Below are 21226 nucleotides of genomic sequence, written 5' to 3'. Positions count from 1 at the left end.
AAATTTAAATTTTATTTGCAAAAAAAATATAATATAATAATAGATACTATAAAAAAATTAGGATAAGTACTTTTTTCATTCTTAAAATTTGAGGTCAAAATCAAAATTATTCTTGACCTTTTTTCTTATTAAAATCATCTTCAACGTTACAAGACATTATAAAATCGTCATTTTCTACTTCAATTTTATTTTTTTACCAAATTATCTTTATTAAATAATAAAAATAATTAAAAAAATAAAACAAAACCTAACACCCCCAACTCCCTCACCGTAACCCCTCCACCCCCCCTCTCACCCCCTCATTATAACCCCCACCCCTCACTTTCACCCCCATTCTTCGTCACCACTAGCCCATAAACCCCCCAATTTCTTTCTTCATCACCAAACCTTTTACTCCCTTCTTCATCATTAGGCCTCTTTCTCTCTCTCCCTCCCCAAGACTCTTACTCTCCCTCATCATTTACTCTTAATCATAAAATAAATAAAAAATTCAGCAACAACATCAATCACAAAATAAATCAACAATCCAACATCAATAATTACAAAATTAGCAACAATCCATCATCAATCATGTATATGTTCTTCAAAAATTAAAACACGAAAAAAGAAAAATAGGAAGAACGAATAACAGAGAAAGAGAAGGAAGCCTTGGCTAATCTTCTTCTACTCTTCACCATCACTTCTTTCCCTTCGCACCTCCTCACTTTTCCTTTCCTCACCACCATCACCACTGCCACCATAGCCAAATCATCATCATATAATTACTATAATCAAAAGTAATTACTAATTTACTATAATCAGAATTAGTATCACCAATAATAAATTAATAACAACAATTATGAATGGTGAATCAACAATGGTGAAACAATAACAAAAACAAAAATAGAAGCAGAAGACAGAAAATAAAAATAGAAAAGCAGAACTGTAGGGGCAAGTGGAGGCTTCAGAAAGAGGCAGGGAGAATTCGAACAGCGAACAGCGAAGGGTCGGGAGCTGGACGGCAACGGCAGTGCCTCCATGCAAGCTTGTGACGGCCGGTGGCTGCAGGTTGGACGCAGGGGCGACGGCGGGTGCATCTCCGAGACAGTCCAAACGACAGCATAAGGGGGTGGGGTGGGGGTGGGGGTTACAGTGGGGGGTGAGTGGATGAGGGAGTGGGGTAAGGGGGTGGGCGGGTGAGGACGGTGAGGGGGTAAGGGAGTGGGGTGAGGGGTGGGGGTTACGGTGAGGAAGTGCGGGGGTTGGGGGGTTAAGTTTTGTTTTAATTTTTTAATTATTTTTATTATTTATTAAGGGTAATTTGGTAAAAAAAATAAAATTGAAGTAAAAAAAGACGATTTTATAACATTTTGTAACGTTGGAAATGATTTTAATAAGAAAAAAAGTCAGAAACGATTTTAATTTTGACCTCAAAATTTAAAGATGAAAAAAGTACTTATCACTAAAAAAATCCATAATATAATACAAAATTTAATATCTAACCAGTAATTCAGACAATGTATGGTGAATTATACAATTCTCGTTCAAAACAGAATATATGATCATACTCTAGAAGCTGGCTTATAATAACCTCACATGCATAATAATATATATCCGATGATGAAGGAAAGTTATCAGGTGTACCTAGGAACACCGGTGTTCCTATTGTTTTAACCGTTGATTTTAATTAATATATTTTTATAATTCAGATCAACGGTTAAAACAACTGGAACACCGGTGTTCCCGGTACACCTGATAACCTTCCGATGATGAATTATTATTGCATCTAAGTAATTAAAATTATATGTGATCTCTTTCATTAATTTTTATGTTGCCATACAGAACTCTTATTGTGCATCCAAATACATGAAGTTAATTTTCATACATGTATTATTAGTATAAAATAATTTTATAAAAATAATCAATGTTATATTTTTATATTTATACTAAATTTTAAATTTAATATTTAAAAAATTATTTAAATATTTAAATTTAATTAAACAATTATATAAAATTTTTACATTGTATCAAAATCAACTTCTACAAGATATATTGTCTGGCTAAGTGCCTAACTAACTAACTATATATATATATATATATATATATATATATATATATATATATATATATATATATTAGCTAATATGTGATATCTTGTGTGCCTCTTGCGTATACATTCCAAATAAATTAAAGTAAGCTCGTCTCACATGTTTAACACATGTTATTAACTCTTATCTTATTCAGAAACCGATTATTACGAAATGTGTGTGGTCATTAATTATTATTAACCAAGTGATATGCATTGACCACTAATAATTAAATTATGAAGTTCCTAAGTCACACGTACTTGGGTATGTAAACCGTCACAACAAATAGCGACGGTATAGACCTAATTTTAATTAGTTATATATGAAGTTCCTTAACCCCTTAATTAAGGACTTTCACTGCTACATAGTAAAAGCTAAGTTTGTCTAATTGGTGTGGAAAATTAGGCAGTTGATAATAACTCTCTTAACTCATCTATGGTGGTACGATTTAATTTGCAATTTGTTTGGACCGTGTGAAATTTGATACGGAATTTAAAAATTGACCAGAAATCAAAGGTTCTTGCCACTATAAATATAGCCACTACTATAAGTCCTGAATCATAGCAAAACCTGAATCATTATTAGCTTAAGATATATAGTTTTAAAAATCCTAAGTTAGTTTCTCTATATATTCCATGGAGCGATCAAAATCATCTACTGAACAAATTCATGATCATCAGCCCCCAACTTATGGGAACTTAATTACCATTCTCAGCATTGATGGAGGTGGTATTAGGGGAATTATTTCTGCTACTATTCTTAATTTGATTGAATCACAGCTTCAGGTATATATATGAAATCATTTGTATATATATCTTCTATTTTTTTATTAAAATTAAATAATTTTTCTAAAATAGTAGCAGCTATATGTTTGTTAATCAAAATGAAAGTAATTTGGACTATATTTAGTGTTATGAACAGATTGAATTAAACCCCTAAAATCATAATGTTGCATTCATATATACCACCTATTTCGTAAGAGTATTATAAGGTGGAAACTCAGGTGTAGTTAACTTCATACGAAATTGATAGTTGAGAGTCGTTAAATGATTTGATAGATTTGATTAAATTGTCATGTAATAACGCTTAGCTATCAACTTTACATGAAGTCAACTGTATTCCTGAATTTTCACCTTTGATAAATTTGGATTATAATTTTTTAAAAAATTGTCACGTCTTATGTATCATTAGTTCTCTTTTCTAAGAGTAAATTCATGGTAGAAATTCAAGTGCAGTCGACTTCACGTGAAGTTGATATCTAAGAGCCGTTAGATGAAAATTCAGTCAAACCAGTCAAATCATCTAACGACTCTCAGGTATCAACTTCACGTGAAGTCGACTTCACTTGAATTTTCACCATAAATTTGACATTAAATAATGTTCCCACCACTATGCATATGTAGGAGTTAGATGGTGAAGATGCAAGACTTGCAGATTATTTTGATATGATATCGGGAACAAGCACTGGAGGTCTTGTAACTGCTATGTTAACTGCTCCAGATAAACATAACCGTCCACTTTTTGCTGCTAAAGATATCAAACCATTTTACTTGGAGCACTGCCCAAAAATTTTTCCACAATATAGGTCATTTCTTGTCATTCATTTTTGGAGGAATACATAATCTTTGAAAGGTTACATGTGCACCAATTTAATCATCGAATAATCACAAGTCTTAATTTTTTAATATTCTCCCAATTCTTTTTAAGCAAAAAGAAAGATCATGTGTTAATTTTTCACAAAAAGACAAATATAAACTCTTACATTCAAAACTTACTTGTTTTGAGAGAATTTTACTTATTTAAAGTATGAGTTAATTTTGATGTCTTATAGTTGTGGTGTAATCACGTTGGTTTTGTTGGATGATTAGTTATTCATATGATCAATAATAAAAATAATTATTATTTTTTATGATATGACGTTACGTAATTGGATGTATGCACGTGTAAAATTACTTTACATTAGCAGTGTATTAAAATTAAATTCTTAAAAAAATTGTATTTATTATTTTATATATAGTATGAGAACCAAATATTGGGTGATCCTACTAAAAATTTTAACTAAAAAAATTTTAAACTTAACTAAAATTGAAAATGGGTAAATAAAGTACTTACACCTGATTTTCTATTTAAAAATTTGAGTTTGAGTAACTAGCTAGTTCGGAACAAAATTCAAAACTAATTTAATTAAATTGGATACTAATCAAAATATAAATTCAATTTATATAACCAGTTTAATAAGTGACTAAAATTCTTATTACAGGGGCCTGCGTGGAACACTGATGGCAAAGGTAATTAGACAATTGGGAGGACCAAAATATGATGGAAAATACTTGCAGAGAGTGATTAGAAATAAACTTGGAGACATTCGTTTGCACCAGACAATCACCAATGTTGTCATTCCCACTTTTGACATCAAATGTTTACAACCAACTATTTTCTCATCTTATCAGGTCTCATTTTATTAATTACGGTTGTTTAAAATGGATTGATTAAAAATTTGTTTATCTATACTTTTCTAAAATAAATTAATGATGAAATCAATGCACCAAATAAATAAACCCTAACAAGATCTGAGAACAATCATTGATATGCAGATTAAGAATTCTCCTGGCTTTGATGCTAAACTATCAGATATATGCATTAGCACATCAGCTGCACCTACTTATCTCCCTGCCCATCACTTCACCAACAAGGATTCAAATGGAAATCTACATGAATTTAACCTCATTGATGGTGGTGTTTGTGCCAATAATCCGGTATAAATTCTTATTTATATTTATATTTTTTAAGTTATTATATTAGTTTAGTTTCCATATAATCTCGATCAATTTTGATTAGTCAGTTCATTCGTATGTAAACATGTGATAGAATTCAAAATGTACAATAAAAAATTTATGTAAAAACGTTTATACACAAATGATACATAAAAATTACTAATACAGATGATATTATAATCCAGTATTTTTATAGTTTTTTATTTTTAACTTTAGAATTTAACTAGTGTACTAATTCTTTTTTATTTTTTTAATTTTTGTAATTTATGATGATGCATGCAGACTTTACTTGCCATGAATCAAATAACAAAGCAAATCATTGATGAAAATACAGATTTCTTGGCCATTAAACCTACAGACTATGGTCGCTTCCTAATTATTTCAATAGGGACAGGAGCAGCCAAAAATGATGGAAAATTCAATGCAAAAAAGGCAGCCAAATGGGGACTATTGGATTGGCTAACCTATAGTGGTACCAGTCCTTTAATTAATATTTTTTCTCAATCAAGTGGCGATATGGTTGATTTTCACTTAGCTGCTCTCACTCAAGCACTTCATTTCAAAGAAAATTACCTTCGAATTCAGGTAAAATCATTGAAACCGTAAAATATTTTTCATAATCATTTAATTATATTTATTATATTGGACCACTATTTACATAATTATGTAAACAATAATTATTTTTATTGATACGGTGTTACGTAGTTAAATACACGTATAAAATTACTTTGTAACGAGAGTGCATTAAAATTAAATATTATAAAAATAACTTAGTTTGATATAGTAATTAGTTGATTAATCCGTTTAAATAAGTGTTAGAAGTTTGAATTTCGCTTTGCAGCAACTTATTAGCTAGCAAAAAACTCTTAAATTGAGTTCAGATTCGCAACGAATTAGTCCTTAGTCTGTCAAACTGAAAATACCGTTGAAAACAAAAAAATTATAAAAGCATATATGCATATATATTTTTTTAGTAAAAAAGTTAAATATTAATTCATTAAGCATAAGTGATTATATTAAATTTAATTTGTTGAACATATTATTATGCAGGATGATACATTGACAGGAACTGATTCTTCAGTTGACATATCTTCTAAGGAGAACTTGGAGAGGCTTTGCCAAATTGGTGAAAATTTGTTGAAGAAACCAGTCTCTAGGGTTAATTTGAAGAATGGTCGATTTGAGCCACTAGACAAAGGAGAAACCAATGAAGAAGCTCTCAAAAGGTTAAACTAGGCAAAACACAAAATAAAATTAAATTTAAGAAATAATATTATATTAAATTACATACGCCTATTAAAAATTAAGTGACAAATTATAGAAGTATTATTACTAACAGATTTGAGGTTTTTTTTATTTATTTTTTTGTTAATCAGGTTTGCAAAATTACTATCAGAAGAGAAGAGACTCCGTGACATGAGATCCCGTCACACTAAGAAGCAATCAAACTACTAAATAGTGCCATTTAATTTCTTCCTATTATCTTATCGGTTTAGTTATTCTATCGGTTTTTATAATTTTACTAAATTTTTAATTAAATTTTTATTATTTTTTTTAATTGATCCCTATACTACTTTTAATTTTATAATTACGTCATTTTTAATGTAAAAAATATTAAAATTACCTGAATATTTTTTTGCAAATTAAAGATATTTATAATTAAAAACCTAGATTTTTAACTGTATGTATTTTAGAAAAAATATTCTGTTAATTTTAACATTTTTAATATGAAAATAATTTAACTATAAAATTAAAAATAATGTAAAGGCGTAATTAAAAAAAATATAAAGACTTAATTAAAAATGTAGTTAAATTCTAAGTTCTTTCGTCTATTCGTCGTCAGTACAACCGTCGCAAAACTAATAAATAACGGTGGCTTCACAAACCGCCACTAAATAGCGGGTGATATCTATCGTCTCTCTTATAGTGTGTAGTAACTCTTATTGTATCGTCATGCGCATCAAAGGGGATTTTAGTGGCTATTATTTTTCTGAGTTCATGTACATACATTCATTATCTATCCAAAAATAATTTTAAAAAAATCCAAAAACAAAAGATCCGAATTACAAGTAGCCCTTAATAAAAATAGATAAGTCGATGTTCAAGGTAGTCTTTAATGGCACGCAGGTTCATTATCATATATTAATTACATTTACATGTAATTCGCACGTGGGTATGATCTGCTCATCTGCAGCCATAAGAACGAAGAATTGGTTATTAGAAAATTAATAATAAATATTATGGCATGACTATAGTTTCTAGCATGAGCAATTAATGTCTTCAAATTTCAACTATTTTCTAACCATCCTGGGATTATTTATTAGACCTATACTTTTTCGAGCACTTCTAATATGAAAAACAAAACAAAACAAAACTCATAGTAAAAAAAAAATCGATATTATATTAAAGATATAATTAATTATATATTTTTTAATTAGTTTAAATTTTTCGATTTAAAAAATTAGAATTTGATTTATGATGACTAAAAATTCAGTATAAAGACAAATAAAAAACAATCTAATTATATTTTATTTATATAAAAGAAATACTTTTTTATAGTATTTTCAATTCAGCATATTAAGAATTAATTTATTGTAGATTTAAGTTTCAATCAGTATATTAAGAATTAATTTATTACAGATTCAAATTTTATTTAAAAATTTATCATTGATCAATAAATTATTATATACATAAAATAAAATAAAATTTAAAATTTTAATATTTATTTAAATAAATTAATAAACTAAATCATTACATCAACTTAAATTGGTTAAAAGAAAGACTTATTTAAAACGAGGAAAATATACATGAACAGAATTCATATAGGTCACGTCATCATATCACCAAATTGACCAGGTAATGATATGCATTGACCACACGTGGTCATGTAAACCGCAACAAATTTTCAGACCTAATATTCATACACTAACAAGTAAGAAGATTCAACATGCACCATTATGAATAAATAATTAATTAGCGTTTGATAATCTGTCCAATTATATTAATTCGTCTATGAATATTAGAAATTTGAATCAAGTAGAAAATCGAAATAACTAGTTATAGTGGACAAAAAGAAGCTAAATGAAATAAGTTCTTTTTATACGTATGTTTACAAAGTATTTTCCTAAGTTTCCAAGAAAATGCAATCGAATAGGAGAAGAAGAAAAAAATACCATTTGAGAAATACAATTGAGATTTGTAGATTTCTCAATCATTATAGACGAACAAAAATAGAGTGACATCGGTAAGAAATCAATTCATCACCTATGATAACTATTCATCCTGTGGTTCAAAATCAACAGATTTTTTGAGCAACTCGTAAGTTGAGTAAAATAATCCAAAAAAAATTTCAAATTATTTTTGTATTTCTAGTTTCTAGAATATTTCTATTTCTTCTTTCTATTCTAAAATAGAATATTTATTCAGTTCTATGATTAATAATATATTTTTAAATAATATAATTTTTTTATTTAGATGTTTTTAGTTTGAGTCTTACTCTTAACTTAAAAAATAGCATTCTTAAATAAAATTTAAATTTACGACGAATTAATTATTAACTTGTCGGATTAAAAAATACGTAAAAAAAAATAAAACACACAATTGCCACAACTTTCTCCGATGAAAGTTTGTCTAATTCTAATATTTAGTCTTTAATTAAAAAAATTATGCATTCGATTATTGCCGTATATCTGACTGTGTAGCAACTGGCAATTTAGTTTGCAATAAATTATATTTTGAACCGTGTAAGAAACTTCAAACTCTTAATTGAATCAAGACGTACATTTCTATTTTCTCTGTCGGATTATTGTATTTGTAGTTCAAGTTGAATATGTTAATAGAAATATTAATGGACAACTTCATTTCTTAATTTTCTTGTTATAATATGACTAAATCATGTATTACTAGAAATAAAGGGTTTATTTATTACATAAACTAGTTAAATAAAACTCAAATTTACAATAGATTAATGATTGACTACTTGTTGGATTAAAGATATGTATGCAACAAAAAATTTATAGTAAAAATTCAGGTGAAGTTGACTTCACGTGAAGTTAATATATGAGAGTTGTTAGATAAAAAATTAGTCAAGTCAGTCAAATTATCTAACAGTTCTCAGGTATCAACTTCGCGTAAAATTGACTACACCTGAGTTTCTACCAAAATTTATAGAAGAGTGTTAGGTAAACAATGACTATTTTAAATAACATAAATAATCACCAATCAAATAAAAATACATTACACCCTAATTTAATGCTACTAATTTAAATTTACTTTTTTAACCCTATTAATTCACATTATTCCCATATTGTTCAAAAATGTTGTTGGTTACGTATACTTTTCGAAATTTATATTGGATATGGATGAATGTTACAAATATTGGGTATGGATTTGTTTGCCAATAGTGAATGCATATTGTGTAACATATAAGCATTTATATCCATGCACACCATGCAAGAAAATTCAACAAAATCTTCAACTTTCTGGCCCTTGACTTTGTCTTCACTCGGAAATTGATTGCTCTTTGAATTTTGGACTGACTCCAAATCAAGTTCATGGAACCCTGCAACTATAAATAGGCACTTAAGCACACCAATCTATCTCCTCATAACAATCATCATACCAAAACTTGAATAATCTTTCTTTTTCTTTCATTCATTCATTCTTTCTACAAACACTACTATACAACTACCTTAGCTAGCTTAGCTTGTTTTCTTTTCTTTTAGCTTTTCTCTTTATTGATATTTACATATAACTTTCAAGATAGTATATATTATATTCCAATTAATTAACCATGACAAGTATTATATCATCCATGGAGAGATCAAAATCATCCATTGATCAAATTCAGCCCCCAACTTATGGAAACTTAATTACCATCCTCAGCATTGATGGAGGTGGTATTAGGGGACTTATCCCAGCAACCATTCTTAATTTCCTTGAATCACAACTTCAGGTATCAAATTTAATTAATAAACTTGTAGCTATACTTTCTTAATTACTTTTTTAACCAGAGTTCGGTAAGATATCAAAGGAAATTAAAAACCCTAATTTTAAGTGTACCAATACTTATTTACTCACATGAATATGCTTTCGTACGAAGATAATGGTTAAAAATTATTAGATAATTTGATATGTTTGACTAAATTATTTAACATAATATGTATTAATATTTTGATTATCATCTTTACATGAAAATATCTTTTATGTAATAACTATAACTTTATTTTTATTTAAAAAAAATATTTTAAACCTAATTACTACCAATAAGAATCTTGATGAATTTCAACCATATTTCTAAAAGTAACTATAAAAATTAATCTCTTAATCTTTCATAAGAACATAATTGATGTTGGATAGTTCTTGCATATATGTAGGAGTTGGATGGTGAAGATGTGAGGCTTGCAGATTATTTTGATGTGATATCAGGAACAAGCACTGGAGGTCTTGTAACTGCTATGTTAACTGCTCCAGATAAACATAACCGTCCACTTTTTGCCGCTAAGGATATCAAACCCTTTTACATGGAACACTGCCCAAATATTTTTCCACAACCTAGGTAAGTAATTAACATTAATGTTTCTATCCAATAGTTTAAATTATATTGTATTTCTATATTCTAAAAAGAATTTAATTTAATGTACTCTTTTATACGTGCATCTAATTACGTAATGACACATCAGCAAAAATAACTATTTTTCATATTTTTCTTCATTCAAAAGAACGGATGTGATTGCATGATTGTGTAAAAACGTTTTATTCAATGCATCAAAATTAAACTCTAAAAATATATTTTCTTCAATAATTTTCCGAAAAAAATCAATTATTAGTCGGAATCTTTTTTGTCATCGAATCTTTTATTTTATATGATAAAGAACTATAAAAATCAATCCAATATTATCTAGATGGTGAAAACTCAGGTGCAGTCGACTTGACGTTAAGTTGATAACTAAGAGCTGTTAGATGATTTGACTGATTTCATCTAACGACTCTCAACTATCAACTTCACTGAGTTTTCACCTATCAAGATACATGCTTGTTGAAATTAAATTAGAAAAGTTTAATTAATAGTTTATATATATGATTGACCTAATAACCTAATATTTTGACTTAGTCAATTACTATGCCAAGTTTAATAACTAAGCTTTTGGGGTTGAATGTTATTTATAGAGGACTCCGTGGAACATTAATGGCAAAGGTAATAAGACAATTAGGAGGACCAAAATATGATGGAAAATATTTGCATGGAGTGGTTAAAGAGAAACTTGGAAACATTCGTTTGCATGAGACCATCACCAATGTTGTTATTCCCACCTTTGACATCAAAACTTTGCAACCAACTATTTTCTCATCTTACCAGGTTTCATTCTCTTCTCTCTCTTACTTTTTGGATCTATAAGTCTCTCTATTTGGTCTTCAGTGTTGAAAATGAATCTTCATCCAACTTTCATGCATGGCTGCTATATATTATATATATATAATTTTTGTTCTTTTACTATTATTCCTTGAATAAAGTAGATTTTTTGTTGTTGACTAATAATAATACGAATCTCGTGATGAAATGACATCAACATCTCAACTGAATAATTATTGACATATAATATATAGTATAATGTGATAAAGATAAGAATGACTTTGTTTCCACTAATGATACTAAGTATCATTATTATCTGTAGCTTAAAGACAATCTTGTTCTTCGTCCAAAAATAATTAACAATAATTTTTTTGGCAGCAGCGGTATTAGTAATTAATTAAGAAAAAAAGTTTATATTAATAAAAATAATTAACTTGTAAGAGATATAATTATTTATGTTACTTTCTTTTGTTAGTTTAAACTTTTGGGAAAAAATAATTTCGATGATATGGTGTTAAAATTTTATGTTCGAAATATATAAAATTTGATCCTTAATAAATCCAAAAAAAAAAAGAAAATAACATCAGATAAATAAAAAGAAAAAAAGTCTTTATAAAAAATAAAGTAAAATCTAAAATAAATTTTTAATTACTTAAAAAATATATTAAAGATATAAATATTTATGTTATTCTTTTTATTTGTTTAAACTTTTAGAAAAAATGATTTTATGACTTAGTTATAAATAATTTTATGTTGGCTATTTAATATTTATTTTAATTTTATTTTTTGTGAACATGCGAGAGATACAATTAATAACTATATAATATTACACATCAAACACAAATGAATAAAATAATAACTAGGGTTGCTATTTCAATTTGGGTATAATTACATTAATGATTCCGCTGAATATTAATTAATAATAAAGGAATTAGGTAGGGTTTACTATATACATAGAAAAAGTTAATTATTATTTTTCCATGACCCAAAATTAAACTATATCTCAAATTAATAAACCATAACAAGATCTGAAAAATTATTATTATTGATGCAGATTAAGAATTCGCCTTGTTTGGATGCAAAATTATCAGACATATGCATTGGCACATCAGCTGCACCAACCTATCTCCCTGCTCACCAATTCACCAACAAAGTTCCAAAAGGAAATGTGCATGAATTCAACCTCATTGATGGTGGTGTTTGTGCCAATAATCCGGTATATATATTATTATTATTAGAGTTTAATTTTAATATACTGATTTTGTAAAAAAAATTATACAGTTATCTAATTAGATTTATATATTAGATGATCTTTTAAATAGTGAAATTAAAAATTGATTATTTTTGTTAATGTGATAATATAATACACAATTAGTTATTTATGTAAATTTTTTTATGCTGATAATATATAAAAATATTAATTACGAAAATTAATTTTCTCTCAATTTTTTTTTAATGTAGACTCTAGTTGCTATGAATCAAGTAACAAAGCAAATAATCAACCAGAATGCTGATTTCTTTCCAATAAAGCCTTCAGACTATAGTCGGTTCCTAATAATTTCAATAGGGACTGGGACAGCCAAAAATGAAGAAAAAATGGATGCAAAAATGACAGCTAAATGGGGTTTATTAGATTGGCTAACTCATAGTGGCTCCATTCCTTTAATTGATATTTTTTCTCAATCAAGTTCTGATATGGTTGATTTCCATTTAGCTACTCTCACTCGAGCACTTCATTCAGAACACAATTATCTTCGAATTCAGGTAATTAATCTAATTTTCAACTATATATATATATATAATTCTTTATTTTTTCTGTTGATAATCATCAAATATTATTAAATATATAAAATTTAATTATTCTGTTAATTTTTACGGTTTTACTAAATTTACAATTAGGTTCTTATATTTTTTAATTTATTTTTAATTTTATAATTATATCATTTCTAATATAAAAATATTAGAGTTAATTAAATATTTTTTTCGTAATTGAAGGTAACTTAATTAGATTTTTAATTACATATTTTTTTAAAAAATATTTCATTAATTTTAATATTTTTTATATAAAAATACATAATTATAAAATTAAAAATAATTTAAAATTTCAATTAAAATAAGACTTTTTAGCAATGGAATAATTAAACCAATATATAAAGTATGTGATTGAATATTTTCAACAACATGTATATTGCAGGATGACACGTTGATTGGAAATGATTCTTCAGTTGACATTGCTACTAAGGAGAATTTGGATAGACTTTGCCAAATTGGTGAAAATTTGTTGAAGAAACCAGTTTCTAGGATGAATTTAGAGAATGGTAAAATTGAACCAATTGGAAATGGAGGAACCAATGAAGAAGCACTCAAAAGGTATAATTATTAGGAAGGAAAAAAAAAATACATCCTTATGAAAAATTTAATTTTAATAGACTAATCATAAAAGTTTTACATAGTTATGTAATTAAATTTATGTATTTAAATAACTTTTTAAATAATAAATTTAAAAATTAATTATTTTTTATAACGTGGAAATATACGGTTGTAAAAGCTCATTCAAGATTCAACTACTGATTTTTTTTTTTATTTTGATAATATTAATTACTAACAAATTTGAGTTTTTTTTTTTTTTTCAGGTTCGCAAAAATACTTTCACACGAGAGGAGACTCCGTGACATGAGATCCCCTCACACTAAGAAAGCATCTACTACTAAATAGCGTCATTTCTTCATATGTTTTGATAAAATCGTTATTATTTGATTCTATTGATTTCATTTATTCAATTATTTATTCAAATTTGTTGCTGGTGTTAATAAAATTTAGAAGATATTTTAAGATTTGGAATATTTTATTTAGCTCATTGTAGTTTCACATTCCTTATAAAAAAAATGTAATTGTTGTTTCATAATTAATTAATTTTTTTATCATTTCTTTGTTATTAATAAATTCCCACTACTCCATATTCAATTATTATTTTATATAGAATTCTCAAACTCTAGTTTATTTCTTTACTATTTCCAACAATTATTGACTATTTAAATTATAAAGTGAAATCAATCAATAGTAATAAGAAATATAAATTTACTTTTTTAATTATAGAAATAAAAATATGCTCGCATTAATCATCTTGGACAAATATAATTAACGGCGATCCAAAACCGTTGCTAAATTCACTGTTCAAATGAGTAAAGTTTTTAATTGTTGAAAAAAATTAACTGACGGTTTAAACTATTGTTAGACAATAAAAATAACAAGCCAATTAGATTATATACAATGAATCTCAGTTTAAATTATAATTAATAATAAAATTTAAATGTTTAAGATTTAAAATATGATAAGGTTTTGTTTGATTCAAAAGTTATCAACTAAGTATGTAAAAATGTAAAATTTCAGGGTTTGATTTATTGAACCAAATTTCAGAAGGAAATATTGGGTCATATTATATGAAAGCTAAGTTTAATAGAAGGTTTGAACCATTTGATGCATTATAAGGAAGTTTTAGAATAGCATCGATTTTAGTGACCGAAAAAATTAGTTGTCAATAGCGACTGATTTAGCGACTGATATAGTATTTCAAGGACTGGAAAAATGTTGGTCGCTAAATCGGTCACTAATAGCAATTGATTTAGCAATCGATAAATTTTTTATAAGTAACATAAAGTTGGTCGCTAAAATTGGTCGCTATTTTTTAACTTAGCGATCGAATTAGCAATCAAAATGAGGAAGTAACATTTGGAATTGTTGGTCACAAAATCGGTCGCAATTTTTTAATTTAGTGACCGATTTTGCAACCAATAGAGAATTAAGGTGAAAAAGGTTGGTCGCTAACTCGATCGCTAAATTGGTGGTCGCTAAATCGGTTGCTAATAGTTAAAATAGCGATCGATTTAGCAACCAAGTGTAGATACTAATTTAAAGGAATTGGTCACTAAATCGATCATTATTTTTAACTTAGCGACTAATTTAGCGACCGCTTCATAATAACGTTATAACTAATTGATGACTAAATCGGTCGCTAATTTAAAAATATTACTAAATTACTCTACCCTCACTAACCCTAACACAGCCTCACTACCCTCACTAAATTACACTTCTCCCCCTCCACCACGAATGTGACCACCGCTGGAAGCACCGCACAATACAACACCCTCTCTATTCGCGACGTCGTCGTCTTCTGAGTTCGCAGTGCTGGCGTCATCGTTGAACTTGCAGCGTCGCCGTCGTCTTTTGAACTTGCAGTCGTCATTGTTGTCTTCCAAACTCGTAGCGCCATCATAGTCATCTTCTGAGTTCAATTTATTTCGATAACCTCCATTTGTTCAATTTGTTCAGGTAGGTACTCTATTCCCTAATCCGAATTCTGATTTATTCCGTTAGGACTTTTTCATCATATCTATTTTGGAATCTTCTCCAACCACAGAAATCTGCTAATTAGATTTTCTCATTAAAAGAACACATGAGCTTGGAAAAATGACTTACGATAGTTTTTTTTATTCTTTTTTTTTTTCTGCAAAAAGATCTTGAATATACTGAGTTATTATGAAGCTCAAATTTGTAATATATCTCTTTGTAAGTTAGCTCTATATTTATCTAGAAGTTAGTTTAGTTAGTTGCAAGAATAGAAGATTGAGATCTCTCTCTGCACATAGCATAATTTTAAAGCTTTTTCTCTGTTCTTTTTATTCTCTCCTCAGACATCAATTCTGTTTCAATTTAGTAATTTAGGAGGTGAGGTTTGTTTTGTTTATTTGAATTTTGAATTATGATCATGGCTTATTCAGGATGGTTTTGTTTTGATAATTCACTTTAATATAAAATTTAGATTCCATTATTGAAGTCTCTGCGGATCTCTTGGCAAATGGACTTGATGGTGGGATCAAGGGTGGTGGAGGTTCTGGTGGTAACATTTATATTAAAGCTCAGAGGATGTAAATGTGCCCCCTTTCCCTCTCTCTTCCTTTAATGCACATGATACAGTGACTGCTGTTTTTAAATATGCAATTTTATTGACCCCTGTCTTGTGTTGATTATAATTTTCAAGAACAAGTTTACAAATTAACCAGATGGTTCACTTACTTGAATTCTGATTTCAAGAAAGGGGTTGGTCATTGGAGGAAGATATATTATTTTAATGTTCTTGTTTTGATTTTCATTTAAATCTTGATATATTGTTTTACAGTAAAAGCGGTTGTTATCATTGCTGAATGAAGATCCTGCAATCATGGAAAAACATAGTGTACTTAAAAGAGGCTTAAGTTATAATGGAATGTACAAACTGAGATAGATGCAGTTGTTTGATTTAAGTAGATATTAATATATGTTGTTTATAAATTATTTATATCATGTTTTAGTCTAGATTGTGGATCATAAATTTTATGTATTTAAAATTTTTTAATATTTTAAATTTTATATTTTTATGTAGAAATTGTGAATATTTTTTGTATTTATTTAAAAAATTGATCTTGATTCTTTTTATATTTTGTGAAAATATAATTATTTGTGAAAATTAAGTTTTAATAATGGTAAATGTAAAATTAGTAAAAATCTATAATTATAAAATCAGAAACAACAACTGATTTAGATTTTTAATTCAGAAATTAGCGACTGATTTTAGATTTTCAAATTAAGCAGTAGCGACTGATTTTATGACAACCGATTTAGCGACTGAAAAGTTGGTCACTAGACTGATTTACTCAGTGATCAATTTAGCGATGGAAAATTTGGTCCCTATTAGGGGACCGATTATATTAGTGACCGATACTTTTTTATGAGGATTTGGTGACCTTGTTCAAAAATTGGTCGCTAAATCGGATGGCGATTGATTTTCAATAAAAATCGGAGGGAAGCGTACGACTTCGTCCAAAAAGTAATTAATGCATAATGTCCATCAAATGTTTAATTTAAGGTAAAAATTTAGTTACAGTCGATTTCACGTGAAATTGATAATTGGGAGTCGTTAGATGAAAATTTAGTCAAAATAGTCAAATCATTTAACGACTTTCAGGTATCAACTTTACGTAAAGTCGACTGCACCTGAGTTTCTACCTTAATTTAATGTAGCCGCCGTTATTAGCTATTGATCAAAATAGATGACAAGATTTTATCTCATTTATTTTTTGTTATTATATAAGAATGGGGAGTACAGAAATACTAAATAAATTACGAACTTTATGGAATCTTTTTATTCATATGAGAGTGAGATATTCTTTGAGTATTTAAAAATGAAAAATATATGTAAAAAAAAATGAAAAGTAGTGTTATAATTAAAGTGATGAATTAACTTTTTTTTCCTTGGGAAAAGCTATTATATTTTAAGAAAACTTATATAGTGTCAAAAAATTATATTATATATTTAACCAACCTTATCATGATTGGAGGAAGAAGATATATGAATGTAAAAGTACTAGTGAACAGAAGGCTCTTAATACCATATTAACATTCAAATGAATAATAGAGTGATAATAAAATAGGGAAAGAAAGTTGTTGCAAAAATTTCAAAAAATTCGTTCATCAATTAGTCTAAGTAGTGGATGAGATGTGTAAGCCAACTATATAAAAATATGACTCAAGACAAGAGATAAGCCTAATAACTTTCTCGATATCTAATTAACTAATTAACTCACAGAACTAAAAATTTCTATTTGATATTTGTTGATGTTATGATACTATTTTTTTTAATATTTAAGTTTGATAAGAGAAAATAACATAAATGATTATATATTTAATTTTTTTTAAGTAAAAATCTTTTTTAAAGTTATTTAATTTTTTTGTATAATTTTTTTATTTGTTTTATGTTATTTTTTTTAATTTACTAATAATCAAATTCTATCTAAACCTTTTAAATATAATATAAAATTTTGATATTATATTATGATACTATTTCTTTTAAAAACATAAATCGGTTAAGAAAAAATAATATGAATAATTAGATTTCTAATCGTTAGTTTCATGTTTTGCATACGGATTTTATGAGGACCGAATAAGTTAATTAAAAAGTGGTAACGAAAATATCCATTCATTCAAAGGTTATAAATCATGTTACATAGAGTTCTTTAAAAAAAATAGATCATACTATTTTTTTAGACTAAACTATTTCCCAGATAAGTTCGATGAACTTGACCAAAGCAAGTTGATTTAATTTTAAGAATTAAGTCATTAATGGCTGACTGATTATGTAGTAGTAACATCAATTAATTCTTAATCACGTGGAATATAATATGCATATACCCGAATTCAAAAGTAAGAGTAAGACTAATTAAATTCATTCATGAATCTGATCCTTTGCCATTATTACATCACACCCGTCAAACTTGGTTGTTTAAACACACCTGCAAACTACGTCTAGTTCTCTCTCATCACATCGTCACACCGCGTCTCATTTCTGCTTGCTTCCGCAGTTTGCTCTGACGCAAGGTGCGTGTAAAAAAAATATCAGTATAATAATGAAAAAAAAAACAATGTATAAAAAAAACGTCATATATTCATGGTTTTGAAAATCAAACTGGATTGGCCGGTTCGACTGAAAAAATCAGAAATCAGTCATTTAGTCGGTCTGAATAAAGTCAGAAACCGTTGGCAAAAAAATAGTGAGAAAATTGGTCGAACCGGCAGTTAACCGATGAACTGGGAGAATTATCCGATTTTTTAATGATTTTTCATTTGGATATTAAACTACTAAACGGCGTCGTTTTGAAGAAAAAAAAAGAAAAAACAGAAGCTAAATGCAAGGAACCCTAATTCTAATCTCAGTCTCACACTCTCACAAGAGAAAGCACACCATAGCCACCACGGGCAGAAGAGAAAGCACCCACCGTCGCATAGCCACCCACGATGGAGCAGCCCCTCTTCGCCGTCGCATAGCCACCACCATCGCCACCGCATCCCACATCCCACAGCCCCTCTTCGTTGTCGCCGAGATCCCCTCCTCGTTGGTCGTCGCCGAGCTTGCCTCCTCCATCGTCGTCGCCGAGCTCGCCTCCTCCTTCGTCGCCCTTACTTGCTGCCGGTAATACTCTGCCTTCCACATCGCCTCCTGTTTAATCGTCGCATCTTCCTTCCACCTCGCTACCTTCTGATTTTCTGTGCCTGATTTTATGATTTATTAGCTTGCGATTTGTTCATGATTTGTTATCTGTGCTTGATTTTATAATTTTTCTGTTCATGATTTGTTAAGTCTGTGTTCATGTTTTGTTATCTGTGTTCATGTTTTGTTATTTGGATTCATGATTTGGTATCTGTTCATGATTTGTTATCTGGATTCATGATGAGGTCATCAGAAAAATTTTATTTGAGTTGCTGTTCATGATTTGTTCATGATGAAATGAGCTGCTGCTTCATGATTTTGGTTGCTGAATTATTTATTTGTTCATGTTAGATTACATGATTTTGGTTACTGCTTCATGTTTATCTGGATTACATGATTTTATGAAGTTATTTTCTGGTCTTTGATTTTGGTATCTGCTCATGATTTGATTATCTGTGCTTGATTTTATAATTTTTCTGTTCATGATTTGTTAAGTCTGTGTTCATGTTTTGTTATATGTGTTCATGTTTTGTTATCTGGATTCATGATTTGGTATCTGTTCATGATTTGTTATCTGGATTCATGATGAGGTCATCAGAAAAATTCTGTTTGAGTTGCTGTTCATGATTTGGTATCTGTTCATTATTTGTTCATGATGAAATGAGCTGCTACTTCATGATTTTGGTTGTTGAATTATTTATTTGTTCATGCTGGATTACTGATTTTGGTTGCTACTTCATGATTTTGGTTGCTGCTTCATGTTTATTTGGATTACATGGATTTGCCTAATGTTGCTGATTCTTCAAATACAGCTTCTTTTGGTGGTACTTCTGATGATGGTGGCTTTGAATTACCTGTTTACGATGGAGATATTGGAACACTTAATGATAATTATGATTTTTTATGAGTTGCACCTTTGATTAGTTGAAAACTTGCTAGTAATTTGTTTCTTTTGAATGTAGATCATTATGGGTTTGTCATTATGTGCGTTTTTTTTAGTTATAAACGTTGATGTTTGAAGTTGTTTGTGAACCTCTAATATTAAGTTATGGATAACTTATTATGTGAATTTTTAAATTTTATTAAGTTAGAAATTATTGAATTTGTATATTTAAAATTATTTTTAGGTTTTTTAATAATTTTATTTAATATTTTATTAAATCGGTTCAACTCCGGTTGAACTCCGGTCGAACCAATGAATTAGTGACCTCACCGGTTTATTGACCGGTCCGGTTCTCACAACCTTGCATATATTCAATATGGATAGGAAAAAATATATGGTGTATATAGAAAAAAATCTCCAATTTAATAACAAGAAAAGAAACATACTCTATAACATAAAATCCTAACTATATACTAATCTACTGTATATCAATAGAGTGAACGAAGACTAGCGACGCACAGTAGAAGATAGAAAAGATTTGACGGTGCGACATAGAGGCTTGGCCAAATGTGGTGTCAGGACAGTGGTGGAACGAAGATTCCAGCACGGTGAGGTAGAGGAAGAGGCGCGCAATTTGCGGGCTTCATCAAAAGCGGATGAGTAGCGGTGCACGAGAGAAGAGGAAGAGATGCGGCGGCGCGGCATGGAAGGTGAGGCAACGGTGCGGCATTGGACAGTGATAGATGGTGAACCATGTAGGTGGAGCAGCAGCATACTATAGAGGCACAGTGACGACAGCGCAAAGAAGCTTTGTGAACAACGACGGTGGACAACGGTACAAAAATAGACGGTGCTGGAAATGATGAATTAAGATTTAGTGGAGGTAAAAAGTGAAAGTAAAAATAGGGATGAATAATTAGGTTGAGATTTTTTTTATAATGATTGGGTTTGAGAATACAGTTTATTATTCATATTGTTCGCATCCCTGTTATATACTTAGCAGAACTCATTACTTAACATACATAGGAGCCAAGTTACATTTTCGACTCATCACATCACATAATTAGAATGAGAATTTTTTTGAATGGTGAAGATTGTATGATGTTTTTGTTTTGAATTCTGCTAGGGAGA

At 28.6% G+C, this 21226-nt stretch overlaps 2 protein-coding genes across 2 annotated transcripts; both read left to right on the top strand.

The window, feature by feature from the left end:
* Positions 1-2648: 2648 nt before the first annotated feature.
* Positions 2649-6535, top strand: LOC112757920 (patatin-like protein 2). Its single transcript, XM_025806466.2, has 7 exons — positions 2649-2851; positions 3470-3651; positions 4327-4516; positions 4661-4822; positions 5123-5425; positions 5891-6066; positions 6217-6535. Exons 1-7 carry the CDS (start codon positions 2702-2704, stop codon positions 6293-6295), a joined length of 1242 nt encoding a protein of 413 aa, XP_025662251.1. The 5' UTR covers positions 2649-2701; the 3' UTR covers positions 6296-6535.
* Positions 6536-9653: 3118 nt separating this feature from the next.
* LOC112756165 (patatin-like protein 2) lies at positions 9654-13907 on the top strand. Its single transcript, XM_025804623.3, has 7 exons — positions 9654-9794; positions 10216-10397; positions 11009-11198; positions 12247-12408; positions 12654-12956; positions 13387-13562; positions 13826-13907. Exons 1-7 carry the CDS (start codon positions 9654-9656, stop codon positions 13905-13907), a joined length of 1236 nt encoding a protein of 411 aa, XP_025660408.2.
* The last annotated feature ends 7319 nt before the right edge of the window (positions 13908-21226 follow it).

The sequence above is a fragment of the Arachis hypogaea genome, chromosome 6 (assembly GCF_003086295.3).
Source record: "Arachis hypogaea cultivar Tifrunner chromosome 6, arahy.Tifrunner.gnm2.J5K5, whole genome shotgun sequence".
In the NCBI taxonomy this organism is placed as follows: domain Eukaryota; kingdom Viridiplantae; phylum Streptophyta; class Magnoliopsida; order Fabales; family Fabaceae; genus Arachis; species Arachis hypogaea.
This window is presented reverse-complemented; position numbering and strand designations above follow the sequence as displayed.